The sequence below is a fragment of the Mastigoproctus giganteus genome, chromosome 1 (genome assembly GCF_048544385.1).
Source record: "Mastigoproctus giganteus isolate SK-2022 chromosome 1, ASM4854438v1, whole genome shotgun sequence".
In the NCBI taxonomy this organism is placed as follows: domain Eukaryota; kingdom Metazoa; phylum Arthropoda; class Arachnida; order Uropygi; family Thelyphonidae; genus Mastigoproctus; species Mastigoproctus giganteus.
Genome location: NC_143575.1, coordinates 203,145,722 through 203,162,812, shown reverse-complemented (window position 1 = coordinate 203,162,812; position 17,091 = coordinate 203,145,722). Strand labels below are relative to the sequence as shown.

The following is a 17,091-nucleotide window of genomic DNA, read 5'->3' as shown; positions in this document are numbered from 1 at the left end:
TGCGAGGAACTTTTATTTGCATTTTTCACTCAGTGGCTGAGTTATTGGATCTTGGGTATAGATAGTAAGGTTTTTTCCCCCAGAAACTTGGGTTTTTCGTCCAGCAAAACAGGAAAATTGAGCAGAGAACACGTAATTTACAGACACAATACACATAGTTATATGAATTAACATTCTGGATGAACCTAATGTAATAGTTTTTCACTAAGTTTTAATGTTGTTCTTGTTTTCTTCTCTGTTTGAAACCTCTAACTTTAGGAGCCATAGTGAGGGATTTTTAATTTAAAATAAATGTAAAATAGCGGTGTAACCTGTGATATCAGTACAGAATTCATTTTGAAAATGGCGAACGTAAACAAATACAGTAATCACGTGACTTGCCGTTTTATTTTTTCGGCACTGCAAGATATCTGCGCTGTATGTATACATTCGATCTCAATGTCCCGTTATTTCGAATGTGCCATTGTTTGGGGTGCCATTATTTCGATACATTAGTCTGATACAGTAGACTAATGTATCAGCCAGAATAAACTGTCACATTTTCCATTCAGAAGTCTAGAAAATGCTGCCAATTCACCAAACATGATCAGGGAAATCTAATCTGAGCATATACTTTTCAAAGAAGTGCTTCTCAATCTTTCAGTTTTCAGTTGTGTTTGTGTCAAGGTTAACCCCTTATGCAACTCTGAGCTCCTCCAAACATGTCATCTCTGAATGAGGACATAATCATCTAAGAAACACAGAATCAAATGGTTATACAAGCAAAATGGATACTTTTTAGACAGTATACTAGTACCCACATGTAGCATCATATGAACCTACAGCACACTCACCTTGTCAAATTGTGTAAAAGTGACTACCTAAATTGTTCAATTCTGCCATACACTCTGAACCCTATAAAATAGGGTTCAGAATATATGGCTGGGTTACTCATGTGTATGTTTTCACTGAATCAATGTCAGCCATTGATCTTAATTGTGATCATTTTTTGATGATATCCAAGATTAAAACAATAAGTTCCATACAAACTCACAGGAAATGGAATTTATGTATGTCATATTAAAAAAAAAATACAAATCATCATAATTTTTTCCTTAGATGAAAAAATTATTCAGACAGAATCCCTGACAAGTGTTTCTGAATACATCAAAATGATTTACTAACTGCAGCATGTAATACTATTTCACAAACACCTGTTTACAGTGCCCTGGGTTCCAAGCATTTCCCCATGGCCAAGTGATTCTTGTGCGTTTAAAGAGCATTTTTCTCTAGAGTGACTGCGTTTTCCTTGTTTTCTCCCTTACTTATTAAACCCTTCTGTTAAATAGCTCTACTTTCTTAAAAGCACTAAGAAGAGAGCTCAGAAGAAGAAAAGAACCTTTTTCTTTAATTTAGTTAGTTGTACTAACTTAACCTTTACTCCACCAAAAGGCACTGCTCCTGCCTCCCTGTGGAGATTAATGGTTAATGGGGCCCATTAACCATTAATCATTATATGACATACATTATTATTAAAACCCAAAAACTTTCCAAAATACTATGGAATTTTTTTTCTAGATTTCATTTCTTTTCATTTTAATTTTCTTTTCAATTTTTATATCTTTTGTAAAAATACAATGCATTTTTAGTATAGCTTAAAAGTTCCAAGGAATGTGATAAATTTATTGCTATAATGTTATATGTACAAAAATATGTAATTAACTTAGCTTTGAAATAGAACTTACCTCAGGGTAAGTTCTGTTTCTTAAAGGCTATGTTAATGATATAATTTATCTTTTGTTCTTAAATCTTTCATTTTTTTGCAGTTATCCTTGGAAAAATTTAATGTGAGGAAATGTGGATAATCACAGTTATTTTGTAATTAAGCTTAATAGATTCAGTTTCTTTCTCAGATTTGGTTTTTATATGTTACACTATTTAACAATATATGTTACACAATTACACTATTTAAAATTTTTTTCTTTTTTTTTTTTTTTTTTTCTTTTTGTTGTTGAAATTAACTGGAATTTGTGTTTTTATAAGAAACTTGTATTTTTATTTTCTGTCTAATTCTTCTGTAAATTAAAATGTTAATTAAAAAAGTATTTCTTGGTAGATATAATTAACTAATTTATTGAACAATTATTATTGAAGAATTTTATTCCCACAAATAATATAATATTTGATTTAAAATGAATTGAAAATAGGTAGTCCATTCCTTCTGTAGATGTTTAACCCTGGATCAAGAATACATGTTGCTTCATTTTTGCAGCAAAAAAAAAAAAAAAATTATAAACATAAACATTAAGGTAACTATGTAAATTTTGGTATTCCTTCGCTGCTAAATGCTTATTCCTCTTTCACAACCACATTTTGCTTCCTCTGACATAAATATTTGACTTCTGCTGCAGGTCTTTTCTGCATATAATTCTATGGGCACTGTGTGTCTGTGTGTACACTTTATTTTAAGCCATTATGAAATATGTGTTCCACTAGCTAGGATACACTGCTGGTACAACTCCAAACTCTTCCAACTAACTTGTCTTATTCTCTGTATTCTCTTTCTGTGCATCTGTTTTCTGAGAGAATCAAAGAATCTTTTTCCATATATTTCCTGAAAACTGTGAATTGCAGCAATTCAAATTCAGTCAAGAAACTTCTTTTGGTTCCTTAATCGTCAACATGTCAATAGTTTTGGTTTGGTTTTGTTTTTTATGTTGCACAACCATAGTATTATATATTACAACCAACAATATTGTGTTTGGTATCACCATAAAAAAAAAAAAAATAAAAAAATAATTTGTTTTATATATATATAACTTATAATTTTTACTTACCAAATTTACTACTTTCAGGCTCCATGTCAAGTGGAACTAGAAAACTGGATTAATAGCATACATTGTGCATGTGCTGCAGCATTTGCTCGGCATCGTGGAAAAACTGGAACTCTTCATCTGTTGCAAGAAGAAATATTTCGTTTAGAAAAGGAAATTGAATCTGTAAGTTCAAGTAAAAAATACTACTACTCTTTCTGGCATCCTATTGGCTAAAAAGTTTATACATTGGATTCCGGTTATTTGGGACACCGGTTAATTGGGCCAGCCGTTTATTTGGGGCAAATCTTAAAAAAACAGAACCCAATCAAAATAATAGCCAGGATTTACTTCGCTTAATTGGGACAACATGCCATTTAATCGGGGCAGGAGAGCACAGCACTGGAGATTACCCTACGATTGTCTCCGACCATACCACGTGGTTTTGGTCGGATTTCTGGAGGTCACAACCATAAAACAATAAAAACAATTAGCAGTCACCTGTTTATTGGGCTTTTCTGTTAGTGCAATCTATCTAAACGGATAGTAAACTCGATCTTATTGAATTTGCAATAAAATCGACAGCTGGAATTCTGTGGGTTATTATGGTGAAATGTGTTTACACTTCCATGACATCTTCAATCATATAAAAAATTAATTTTCATAATTGTCTCTTCATTCCTATTTTTAAAGCTTCGTAACTTGTTACTCCATTCTCACTTGCGCATATTGTGTTACTTGCAATTTGTGTGCACTGTGTACTTTGTTATTGATTGCTTATCATTTTGCTGTTTTAAATTTTAACCCCCACCCACAAATGTCAGTGAATAGAAATGTCGACTAGTTAGTATGTACATATTGCAGTAAATATTAATTATTCCGATTATCACGTATATTCTTCCGATTTTCAGGTATCATTTAATTTTTTAATTAGTAAGGTAATAAAGGGTAAATTTCTGCTTAATATATCTTTACTTTTATAGCCTGGGGATAATATTCATCCTATTTTCGCTGATTAGAATCATTCACAAATGTGATCACAATGACCGGCGCTTACTACACATCGTATAGTGAACGGTACTTTACTACGGTGACTCCATCATAACGTGATTTGATTGTACAGTGAACCAATTGTCTACGCGGGGTCCATTGCTTTTTTAACTTTTTTTACGTGAAACTTCGGATAATTGGGGCAGCCGCTTAATCGGGCAAATATGCACTAGTTCCGATGTGTCCCAAATAACCGGAATCGACTGTATTATTGAAATGCTTTTTTTATAGAATAGGTTACTAGCCACTAGTTACTGGTAAAAGACAAACGTCTTTTCAAATATTATCGATCTCAAGTTTTGAGGTTATTGTAATGATTTCTTCTGCACTGTTCACAAATACACATAGATGATGGGAAGCTGGGCATCCCATCAGTGCAACAGCTGACAAATTAGATCAGTGACAGAAACATTTTTCTGTTTTCTTCTGCAAGTTTTTGTTTATTAGTAGCTTGTTTTATGAAAACTGAATCCAAATATGTGTATCTAAATCATTTGTTTTCTAAATCAGCATGTTCGGGAAGCAACAAGAGGGAGTAATACTCTTGATTTGATTATCAGTAGTGATTCTTCATGCATTAAGAATCTGCCGATACAGAAACCACTAGGTGGCAGTGATCACAGTGTGCTGAAGTGGGATTTACTCAAGGAGGTAACTACCATCATCGGGGGTAAAGGGAAGGGTTATTGCTTTCGTAAAGGCGACTACGATGGTCTGAGATAGTATTTAAATTCTATACAGTGGGACCAACTGATGATGTTACCAACAGCAAACTCAAAATGGGAAACATTCAAAGAAATTATCTTGGAAGCTACTAGGCTTTACATAACAACTAAGAAGTATTGTTCAAGGTTCAGGCCTAAATGGATGTCAGATGACCTAATGAGACATATGGCAGAGAAGAAAAATGCATGGGATACATATAAATTAACATGTGACACAGAAGCTTATGATAGATATAAGTTGATCTGTAACCAAGTTACAAAGGAGGTTAGGCAGGCGAAGGCATATTACGAGAAATCTATGGCAAGGGATGCAAAAAAAAACAGCAAGGAGTTCTTTACTTATGTAAACTCTAGAAGGAAGGGGATGAATCAGATTGGTCCACTTGATATCGATGGTTCAACTGTTGATGATCCTGCTCAGGTAGCTAACAAACTAAATCAATATTTTGCATCTACATTCACACATGAGGAGTTATTCAAGAAGGGGAATGCCATAGATGGAGTAAACACTGGCAGTGAGCTAGATGATCTTGTAATAATTGAGAATAAAATGGAGGAGAAATTGTTGAAGATAAATTCAAGAAAGGCACCTGGGGCGGATGGGATCTATCCAGTTGTATTAAAGGAGGCAGCAAAGGAAGTAAGCAATCCATTAGCCATAATTATGAGAGCTTCCTTGTACTCATGGGAGGTACCCACAGACTGGAGATGTGCAAATGTAATCCCAATTCACAAAGGAGGATCAAAGTCTGACACAAGTAATTATCGACCTGTGAGTTTAACTTCTGTTCCAGGAAAATTAATGGAGGCACTGGTTAAAGAAGCACTGCAGGATCATCTTGACAAGAATTCAGTTATAGCTCAGACACAGCATGGTTTTGTTAAGGGAAGGTCTTGCCTGACCAATTTGATTGGATACTATGATGTAGTCACAAAGGAATTGGATGCAGGGAATAACTTTGATATCATATATTTGGATCTTAGAAAGGTTTTTGATACTGTTGCACATGGAAGACTGCTGCACAAATTGGAGCAGGGTGGCATTGGTGGCAAATTGTTGCTATGGATAAAGGGATGGTTGAGTGGCAGAAGACAGAGAGTGGTAATTAATGGACACTGCTCATCATGGACTAATGTTATTAGTGGAGTCCCTCAGGGTTCAGTGTTGGGTCCATTGTTGTTTTCTGTATTTATAAATAATATTGATGATGGTATATCAAGCTTAATGTCCAAGTTTGCAGATGATACAAAGGTTGGCAGGGTTGTTAAGGATGTTACTGATGCTATGCTGCTGCAACAGGATCTGGAAAGGTTGAGCAGATGGGCTGAGAGGTGGCAAATGAAGTTTAACATTGACAAATGTAAAGTACTACATATGGGAAACAGCAACCCCAGAGCAACGTATCAACTCTGTGGTACTACACTGACAGTGGTAGAGAATGAAAAGGACCTGGGGGTAATTGTGCAGGCAGATATGAAGTTCTCTGAGCAGTGCAGACGGGCTGCAAGAGTAGCTCATAGTGTCTTACCAATGATACACAGGAATTTTTCTAGCAGGGATAGGGAGGTGATTATTCCATTGTATAAGGCAATGGTCAGGCCGCACCTTGAGTACTGTATACAGGTGTGGAGGCATCATTTCAAGAAGGATGTAGAGCTGCTGGAACAAGTACAGAGAAGGGCAACAAGGTTAGTGAATGGAACGAAGGGTTGCTCTTATGAAGAAAGGCTTAATTTTTGCAAATTACAGTGTCTGGAGACTAGGCACCGGCAAGGTGATCTGATAGAGGTGTATAAAGCCTTGAATCGTTTGTGCATGCTCAATGCTGATGGGATACTGCCTCTTGCTCAGAATAATCACCTGAGTGGGCATAAATTCAAATTGAGGAAAGACAGATGTAGGATCGATGTGTGGAAATTTGCCTTTAGCCAGTGGGTAGTTGGTTGGTGGAGCAGATTTCCATCCCTTGTTGTGGAAGTTGATAGCCTAAATAAATTTAAGGCTCAGCTGGACAGGTATTTTGAACGAATGGAGGAGTGAAGTGAAAGGGTTTTTTTTTTTGTTTTTTTTTGGCTGATGCTCCATAAGCTTGCTTTCTTGCATCATATGCCTTTACTAATGCTAATCTAATTCGTTCTGCATATAGATAAGCAAAGTGCTTTTCTAATTTAATTTTATTAAAATTAAGCAGTACTTCAGAATAATGTCCCCTTGACGTGGGCATCTGTACGTGGTGAGGGAACCTCCCAGTGACGCTGCTGGACTTCCAGACTAGCATCACTGAGATCCAACGCCCACAGTCCAGGTTCCAGGCTTACATCAATGGAATCCGGCGTGTTTGCCGTGTGCTGCGACCCGTGGAAATTCGGAAAGGGGGATCCTGGTGGTTGAGGGGCCCAGCTTCAATACACTACTTTGGCCCCTGCTTCGACAAGACGGATGGTCCTGGAAGACCCGGCTAGGATCAATCGGCTAGTAGGCTCGCCTGCGAGGGTCAACCGTGTCAATGCCACGCCCCTACCCTCATGGTCCGAGGGACAGGATTCAGGCTGGCGGCGGTGTGGGTATATTGTCTGGGTAGCCCTGGTGTTCCACTCCCGAGCGCATTTATTGCATGCCGGGTAGTGGGCGTCCCTTTGGGCTCCGTGGTGGGTGGGGAGCCCGGGCACTGAACAATTTAAAAAACTATATGAATCCTGATAAACTTACTTCTTCGGGGGCCCCAATCCGGTCCCTATCTGAAAATTTAGGCAGAGAGGCAGATAGCATTATTGCTAAAAAGAGGCAGCGAACCGAATTACCATCAGGGCCTGTCCCAAGGTTCTTAATCATGCATTCTACCAATGAAACACTGATTGGTAAAATGTCGCCCTTTTTTATTCAAAAAGGGTTAGACAGGTTAGCAGGTTCACCCAAATCAGTTAAGAGGCTTCGTTCTGGAGACCTTTTAATTGAAACTAAAAATGACAGGCAATCTGAACATCTACTCCGAGTAACATCAATCGGAGGAATAACCATAACAGCGACACCACACAGAACACTCAATCATCGAGAGGTGTCATTTTGGAGTGGGACCTTCTCGATGTAACCGAGGAGGAAATCTGCTCCGAATTAAAACCACAAGGAATCATTGCCGTCAAGAGAATTACTGCGCGAAGGGATGGAAAAATTGTTAAAACCAGGAGCGTTATCCTGACTTTTAACTCTCCTAAACCTCCTGATGAGATTAAAGCTGGATACATCAACTGTTCAGTGTGTCCATACGTTCCGAGCCCTTTACGGTGTTTTAAATGCCAGAAGTATGGACATTCTCAAATGGCCTGCCGTGGAGTCCTTGCATGCGCTCGATGCGGTGCAAAGGACCACGAAACAACAGCATGTTCAGCCGCAAAACCCACCTGTATTAACTGTGAAGGCGAACACCCGGCCTACTCACCAGCATGCCAGAGGTGGAAAGAAGAAAAAGAAATTCAACGGCTGAAGGCAGAGATAAATATATCGTACCAGGAGGCCAGGAAATCGGTGAAACCCCTGAATATCAACAAACCTACCTACGCCCAGAAGGTAGCAGGGAGATGTTCCGTCGGAACTCAGACGGACATGACCATTCCTCCAAAGGAGTCTTTCACTCCCATCGCGCGTTATCTTTTAAGTTCCCAAAAACCTGCACAGAAGAACCAATCAGCTGCCACTCCTATATCAGTACCTCCTAACGCTCCACAAGCAACAAAGGAAATTATTTAAGAAAAGATTAAGAAAGGGGAAGTTCCCCCCCCCCCCCCAGAACCCAAGAAAACATGGATGTCGAGCAGAAGGAGGTACCCGAAGATTCAGTCTTGGAACTCTTTGCGGAGGAAGAAATGGACACGGGACAGCGTCCATTCTTCCCCAAAAAAGATAAACCCAAGGCTGATAAAAGTAAGCCCTCAGCACCTCGGAAGCCGCCTGATGGACCCACCAAGCCAAAATAATGACTAAATTCCTACAATGGAATTGTCGTGGATTCCGGCGAAATATTGATGACATCAAGGCCCTCCTGCAAAAGCACGAGCCAGTTTGCTTTTGCTTGCAGGAGACATATCTAAAGGCAAATGACGATCCCACCATGCACAACATCACCATTTTTCGAAAGGATAGAATTGCGGATGGCTCTGCTCATGGAGGAGTGGTTATCCTCGTCGGCAATCAGACCCCAGTTCAGCCCTTGCTAATTACAACAAGCATGGAAGCTGTTGCAATTCGCCTTTCGGTGGGATTTATAATATTAACAGTTTGCTCTCTTTATTTGCCACTTGGGACTGACATCCCCCAGGAAGACCTTGATGATCTTGTAACGCAGTTGCCTCCCCCTTACTTACTTCTTGGGGATATGAATGGACATAACACCCTGTGGGGTAGTGCTAACATCAACGGAAGGGGACGAGTCATAGAGCGTATGCTCAATGACATGAGCATACGAGTCATAGAGCGTATGCTCAATGTCATAGAGCGTATGCTCAATGACATGATTCCCTTCTAAATACTGGAACAAACACCTTCTTCCACATGCCTACCCGTACTTTTTCTGCCATTGATCTCTCTATCTGCTCCCCTTCTCTACTCCCTTCACTCACTTGGGAAGTGGAGGAGGAGAATCCATACGGAAGTGATCACTTCCCCGTGATAACCTTGTTACACAGTGGGAGACCATGTCTTCCTTTTAGGTAACCACGGTGGAAGTTTGATCAGGGTGACTGGAATGCCTTCCAACATCAGGCAAATTTTGACCTCAGTACAGTCAGTCAGGAGCCGATCAATGATGAAGTAAAGTACATCACAGAAATCATCGTCCAAGCAGCTGCGAACGCTGTTCCAAAAACATCTGCCCGGTTTCCACCATTTCCCAAACCTTGGTGGAATTCACAATGCACAGCAGCAAAACAGGCTCAAAACAAAGCGTGGGGGATATTTCGCCGATATCCTACCACGAACAACATTATAGCCTTCAAACGTGCACGAGCCAAAGCACGCTATATCCGTCGTCAGAGTCAAAAGGAATCGTGGATCCGTTTTACATCATCTATTAACCAGTCTACCAACTCTAAGGTAGTCTGGGATAAAATCCGGAAAATGAAGATAAAATATACATCCCACCCTTCTTCAATCATAGATTATAATGGATGCGCTATTGCAGATCCAACTGCAATAGCCAATGCTCTTGGGGAAACATTCTCTAACATCTCCACAACATCCTCGTATTCCCCAGAGTTCCTGGTCCTGAAACATAAAATCGAAAAACGGGCACTTAACTTTAAATCTAATTGCTTTTATCCCTACAACGGGGATTTCACTATTCAGAAACTGAAAAGAGCCCTCGCTCTTTCCAAAGCAAGTGCTGTTGGACCAGATGGCGTCCATTATCAAATGATTAAACATCTTTCACCAAAATCTATGGATTGTCTGCCCCTTCTGTATAACAGAATCTTTAATGAAGAGCAGTTTCCGGACTCCTGGCGAAAGGCAATTGTTCTTGCCTTTCCTAAGCCAGGAAAGGATCCAAAAGTCACCACCAATTATCGTTCTATTGCTCTGACTAGCTGTCTGTGCAAAATCATTAGCATTAGCATTAGTAGAGGCATTTGATGCAAGAAAGCAAGCTTATGCAGCATCAGCCAAAAAAAAAAAAAAAAAAAAACCCACTTCCACTTCACCCCTCTGTTCGTTCAAAATACCTGTCCAGCTGAGCCTTAAACTTATTTAGGCTATCAACCTCCACCACAAGGGATGGAAGTCTGTTCCACCAACCAACCACCCGCTGGCTAAAGGCAAATTTCCGCACGTCTATCCTACATCTGTCTTTCCTCAATTTGAATTTATGCCCTCTCAGGTGATTTTTCTGAGCTAGAGGAAGAATCCCATCAGCATTGAGCATGCTTAAACCATTCAAGGCTTTATACACCTCTATCAGATCACCTCGCTGGTGCCTAGTCTCCAGACACTGTAATTTGCAAAACTTAAGCCTTTCTTCGTAAGAGCACCCTTTTGTTCCATTCACTAATATTGTTGCCCTTCTGTACTCGTTCCAGCAGCTCTACATCCTTCTTGAAATGAGGCCTCCAGACCTGTATACAGTACTCTAGGTGTGGCCTGACCATCGCCTTATACAATGGAATAATCACCTCCTTATCCCTGCTGGAAAAATTCCTGTATATCATTGACAATACACCATGAGCTACTCTTGCAGCCCATCTGCACTGCTCAGAGAACTTCATATCTGCCTGCACAACCACCCCCAAGTCCCTTTCATTCTCTACCACTGTCAGTGTAGTACCACAGAGTTGATACGTTGCTCTGGGGTTGCTGTTTCCCATGTGTAGTACTTTACATTTGTCAATGTTAAACTTCATTTGCCACCTCTCAGCCCATCTGCTCAACCTTTCCAGATCCTGTTGCAGCAGCATAGTGTCAGTAGTGTCCTTGACAACCCTGCCAACCTTTGTATCGTCTGCAAACTTGGACATTAAGCCCGATATACCATCATCAATATCATTTATAAATACAGAAAACAATAATGGACCCAACACTGAGCCCTGAGGGACTCCACTAATAACATCAGTCCACGATGAGCAGTGTCCATTGATTACCACTCTCTGTCTTCTCCCCCTCAACCACCCCTTTATCCATAGCAGCAATTTGCCTCCAATGTCACACTGCTCCAATTTGTGTAGCAGTCTTCCACGTGCAACAGTATCAAAAGCCTTTCTAAGATCCAAGTATATAATATCAAAGTTATTCCCTGCATCCAGTTCTTTTGTGACTGCATCACAGTATCCAATCAAGTTGGTCAGGCAAGACTTCCCCTTAACAAAACCATGCTGTGTCTGAGCTATAACTGAAGTCTTGTCTAAATGATCCTGCAGTGCTTCTTTAACCAGTGCCTCCATTAATTTTCCTTGAACAGAAGTTAAGCTCACAGGTCTATAATTACTTGTGTCAGCCTTTGATCCTCCTTTGTGAATTGGGGTCACATTTGCACATCTCCAGTCTATGGGTACCTCCCCTGAGTCCAAGGAAGCTCTCATAATTATGGCTAAGGGTTTGCTTACTTCCTTTGCTGCCTCCTTTAATATAACTGGATAGATCCCATCCACCCCGGGTGCCTTTCTTGTGTTTATCTTCAACAGTTTCTCCTCCACTTTACTCCCAGTTATTTCAAGATTCTGTAGCTTACTGCTAGAGTTGAATACACCTCTGGCATTCCCCTCGCTGAATAACTCCTCATGTGTGAATGTCGATGCAAAATATTCATTTAGTTTGTTGGCTACCTGAGCAGGATCATCAACACTTGACCCATCAATATCAAGTGGACCAATCTGATTCATCCCCTTCCTTCTAGAGTTTACATAAGTAAAGAACTCTTTGCTGTTTTTCTTTGCATCCCTTGCCAAGGATTTCTCGTAATCTGCCTTCGCCTGCCTAACCTCCTTTGTAACTTGGTTGCATATCAACTTGTATCTATCATAGGCTTCTGTGTCATGTGTTAATTTGTATGTATTCCATGCATTTTTCTTCTCTGCCATATGCCTCATTAGTTCATCTGACATCCATTTTGGCCTAAACCTTGAACAATATTTCTTAGTTGGTATGTAAAGCCTAGTAGCTTCCAAGATAGGTTCTTTGAATGCTTCCCATTTTGAATTTGCTGTTGGTAACATCATCAGTTGGTCCCACTGTATAGAATTTAAATACTGTCCCAGTCCATCGTAGTCGCCTTTACGGAAGCAATAACCCTTCCCTTTACCCCTAATGGTAGTTACCTCTTTGAGTAAATCCCACTTCAGCACACTGTGATCACTGCCACCTAGTGGTTCATTTATCTGCAGATTCTTAATGCATGAAGAATCACTGCTGATAATCAAATCAAGAGTATTACTCCCTCTAGTTGCCTCCCGAACATGCTAATGTAGAAAACAATCATCCAATAAATCCACAAAAGCCCTGCTAGTGTGTGAGTAACCAGCCCCCAAATTTCAGTCAATATCTGGGAAATTAAAATCTCCCATTATAAGACACTCTGATTTACTGGCCCACTCTATTTCCCTGTACAGTTCCTTATTATACTCATCAGAGTCATTAGGCCTATAGCACACTCCTACTCTCAATTTTGATCTCCCAATGCTTATGTCACACCAAACTGACTCAACACTTCACTGTCCAGCGATGTCGACTGGCTTCACTTCCTTGGTTTTTATGTGTTTCTTAACTAATAGCATAACCCCTCACCCCTTCCTATCCTGTCTATCCTTTCTGTAGACGTTGTACTCCCCAAATTGCAGTTCTGCATCCCTTATATCTGTGTGACACAACGTCTCTGATATCCCAACAATATCTGCCTTTGATGTTTTGAGCAATACCTGAAATTCATCAAATTTATTTACTAAACTCCTAGCATTGGTGTACACGCAAGTATACCTGCACCTGTTTCTATTCTTAGCTACCCTAACACAACCCATGTGTTTACTTGTACCACAATGGCTCCCAGCAGTCTCTGAAATACCATGCATCTTGTTTTTCAGGCTTCTGCTCATTCTAATAGAAGCAGTGCAAGAATCTCTTTCACCTCTGCCAGTGGCTACTGTCAATCTATTGGTCTTTGTCTCCCCCCAAGCTAGCAGTTTTCCGACCCACCTAACACTGCCTCAATAACATCAGCAAATATTCTTGCACCCTTTCTATTTAAGTGTATCCCATCCCTGTAGAAGCAATCTCTCCTGTTAACAAGTACAGTCCAGGCTGAAAAAAATTCTACCCCTTGAGCCTTGCACAATCTTTCCAGGGCTGAATTGATCGACAAGGCTCTCATCATATACTCCCTCCTATCGTGTCTGGGCAGAATTGCAGACACTTTCAAATTCAACCCTAATTCTTGGCTTTTGTTCAACAGTGACCTGTACTTCTTAAGTAATTCTGCCGGTCTCCTACTCTTAATATTATTAGTGCCAACGTGTACAACTATATCACCTTTTGTGCCCTTAGAAGATGATATTCGCTCTACAACTTCATCAACCTTTGCCCCTGGCAGACATACCCTGGTCCTGTTCCACCTATCTTTTTTACAAAGCATGTTCCCCGTTTCCCTGACAATAGAGTCACCAACAACTACTAGTTCCTTCGGGACCAGCGCATTCTGCCTTAGGGGTTGTCTCTGTGTCACGCGATGCCCAAGTGCAAGCTCTGGCGTTGATGTGGGCAGCTGAGAGCTTGATGGGCCCCTCAATGTAGTTTCTTCGAGGGCATCCACCCTGTCCTTCAAGCTCTCATATAGGCCCACAAGAATGCCGAGTTGTTGCCTGATATCGATACACTCCTTGCATCGCGCACACACAAAGACATCCCCCTTGGCAGTATCATGTTCCGTACCCGATTGCTCTGCAAACATCAAGCAAACAGTGCATTTTATAAGGCTGTGAGTCAGAGGACAACTGCCCCCCTCAGTTCTGCTCTGAGCCACAGCACTTCCATTAGCTTGAGCCTTTTGCTTTGCTGCTCTGGTCTGAGTCATGATTCTATTAATTTATTAATTAATTATGTTATGTTATTAATTATATTACGTTTGTAATCTAAGTCGTTATATGTATTTATTTAAACGTACAATTTAACTGCTAACGAAGTTCAACTAACGCTATCTAGTACGGTATATAACCTACGGTATATCTAGTACGGTATCACAATGGCGGGAAAGTTACTAACGGTAGCGGTAGTTACGAACGGTAGTTACGAACACGTGGAAACCCTTACCGATACTTTTACAAGGCCGAGTAAAGAATAAATTCACCAAATTAATCAAAAAATCACAAAATAATGTTATACTACTAAATTTAAATCAAAAGTTTTAGAAAAACAATAATTTCAAATCAATAAATAAGAAAAATCCACTTAGCGGCTTTGAACACGACCGTCACTAGTAGCCTCATCAGCAGAAAATCCTGGAGAGAATGGTTAACTCTCGTTTAATATGGTACTTAGAATCAAATGACCTTCTCTCCAACATCCAGTGCGGCTTCCGAAGGAACCGGTCCACTTTGGACCATCTTATTAGACTGGAAACATCCATCCGGGATGCTTTCCTAAAACACGAACACTTGGTGTCGGTGTTCTTTGACATGGAGAAAGCTTATGACACCACTTGGAGATTTGGAATCTTAAAAGATTTGCATAGTCTTGGCCTTAGGGGGCAACTCCCCATTGTTATTAAAAACTTTTTAGCCAATCGATCTTTCCAAGTTTGTGTGAGAGCCTCACTCTCTCGTTTCTTCAGCCAAGAGGAGGGAGTACCACAAGGATCAGTATTAAGTGTCACGCTTTTTGCCATCAAAGTAAATTCCATCACAGAACAACTTCCTCCAACTGTAAACAGTGCCCTCTATGTTGATGACTTTAGCATATTTTGTCAGTCATGCAACATGAGGGTTATTGAAAGACAACTGCAGAAAGCTATTGATCGCCTCAACTCCTGGGCTCTTGCTAATGGCCTCGGGTTCTCGCCGGAGAAGACAGTTTGCGTACACTTTTGTCGCAAGCATAATCTTCATCCTGAACCTGAATTAAAGCTCGGACAAAATGCAATTCCAGTAGCAGTGGACACAAAATTCTTGGGACTCGTATTCGATAAAAAGCTGACCTTTCTGGATCACATCCGTCAACTCCACACAAAGTGCACAAGAGGGCTGAATATTCTGTGCTCTCTTTCCTCAACATCTTGGGGTGCTAATCGATGCACCCTACTACGCATCTATCGTGCACTTGTACGATCCAGACTAGATTACGGGTCCCTGGTATACAATTCGGCCAGAGACAGTGTACTTCGATGGCTGGATCCTGTCCATCATCAGGCTCTCCGTATCGCTATTGGAGCATTTCGAACATCTCCTGTCCAGAGCTTATACGTCGAAGCAAACGAACCACCGTTATCATTTCGACGTAAGGAGTTGTCTCTAAAGTGCGCCTTAAAACTGAAATCCCTGCCAGACCATCCTATGTGGCCATTCGTTTTTGAGCCACGATAGGAAAATTTGTACAACACCCGTAAGACTGCCAATCGTCCTTTTGGTATTCGTCTCCAAGAGCTACTCAAAGAACTTAATATTAAGGTAGACAAGGTTGCCCAAACACCAAAGCAACCCCTTCCACCCTGGCATGCTCATGTTCCAACATGTGACTTGTCCCTTAGAAATTGGGGAAAGTCGGACACTCCATCATCTGTCTACTTGCAGCTTTATTCAGCACACTGAGCTGAACATTTTGACTTCGCGCCAGTTTACACAGACGGTTCGAAGTCGGAATCATATGTGGGATCTGCTGCTGTCTTTACAGACAGCACTATATCGGAGCAGATTCCCTCTGAATGCAGTATATTTACTGCAGAGCTATAGAGTTAGCCTTGGATCACATTAGTGAATGCCAATACCAACGGTTCATTTTATATTCCGATTCTCTCAGCGTGTTACAGGCTTTAATATCTGTGAGATATAATTCTCATCCAGTTCTGTCTAGTATTCAGCAGAAGATTCACTTCCTCCTTGGACGTGAATATGATATCCGCTTCTGCTGGATTCCCAGCCACATTGGGATTAGGGAAAATGATTTGGCTGATGCCGCAGCCAAATCAGCAATTCCCAATAATAACTGCTGCCTGTCAGTCCCCTATACAGACTACAGGCAAATAATACACCAAAAGATATATTCCCAATGGCAGGATTCGTGGAATAGACAGACTGCGAATAAATTATATGATATAAAGCCTGTAATTGAACCGTGGCAGTCTAGTCTGCACAGGAATCGTAAGGAGGAAGTTGTTCTTGCCCGGACCCGCATAGGACATAGTCATTTAACTCATTCGTTTTTGCTGAGGGCTGATGACCCTCCAATGTGTGTGTCCTGTGGCACAATTTTAATGATTAGACACCTTTTAATTGACTGTCCAGATTTTAGCAATATTCATTTTACCGCGTTTAACCATCTGACTGAGCCGTATACACTCAGTCAGATTTTATCTGACAATGGCAATGTGTCTGCTGTTTTTAGCTTTTTTAAATCAATAAAGGTTTTTACTCTTATTTAAAATTTTTACATTATTGTTATTTCTTTTATTATATATCTGGACATGGTGGCCTAACTACTTAGGTCACTGAGAGAATAAATTTTTATATATTACCTGGTCTTGGCGCATTATAGCCTTAGATGCTAATGCGCCAATAAAATCTAAATCAATCAATCAATCAATCAATCAGAATAATGTTTAGTGTACAACTAAACAGAGATGGGGTCACTCACTAAGAGTGACCACTTGTGCCTCATATGGTTCACACTCAGTTTCTGCTCATGTTTAAAAAAAAAAAAAAAAAAAAAAATGTTACCAACGAAGGCAGATGCATAAATAAAACAAGAATGAGGTGAAGAAAAATGCTGCCTGGCATCAATTGTAATAAAGAATAATGCTTGTCCGTTTTAGGCGTTTGCATATGTACACACACACACACACACA

At 40.3% G+C, this 17,091-nt stretch overlaps 1 protein-coding gene across 7 annotated transcripts in view; it reads left to right on the top strand.

The window, feature by feature from the left end:
* The window catches only part of LOC150091454 (protein still life, isoform SIF type 1-like), a 1,372,582-nt gene that overhangs the window by 783,953 nt on the left and 571,538 nt on the right, over positions 1 to 17,091 (top strand). For all 7 annotated transcript variants that reach the window (XM_090375616.1, XM_090375656.1, XM_090375640.1 and 4 more), the window contains one exon: positions 2,835 to 2,978. In XM_090375616.1, coding sequence (XP_090231742.1) covers positions 2,835 to 2,978 — 144 coding nt within the window. The remainder of the gene's footprint in view (positions 1 to 2,834; positions 2,979 to 17,091) is intronic.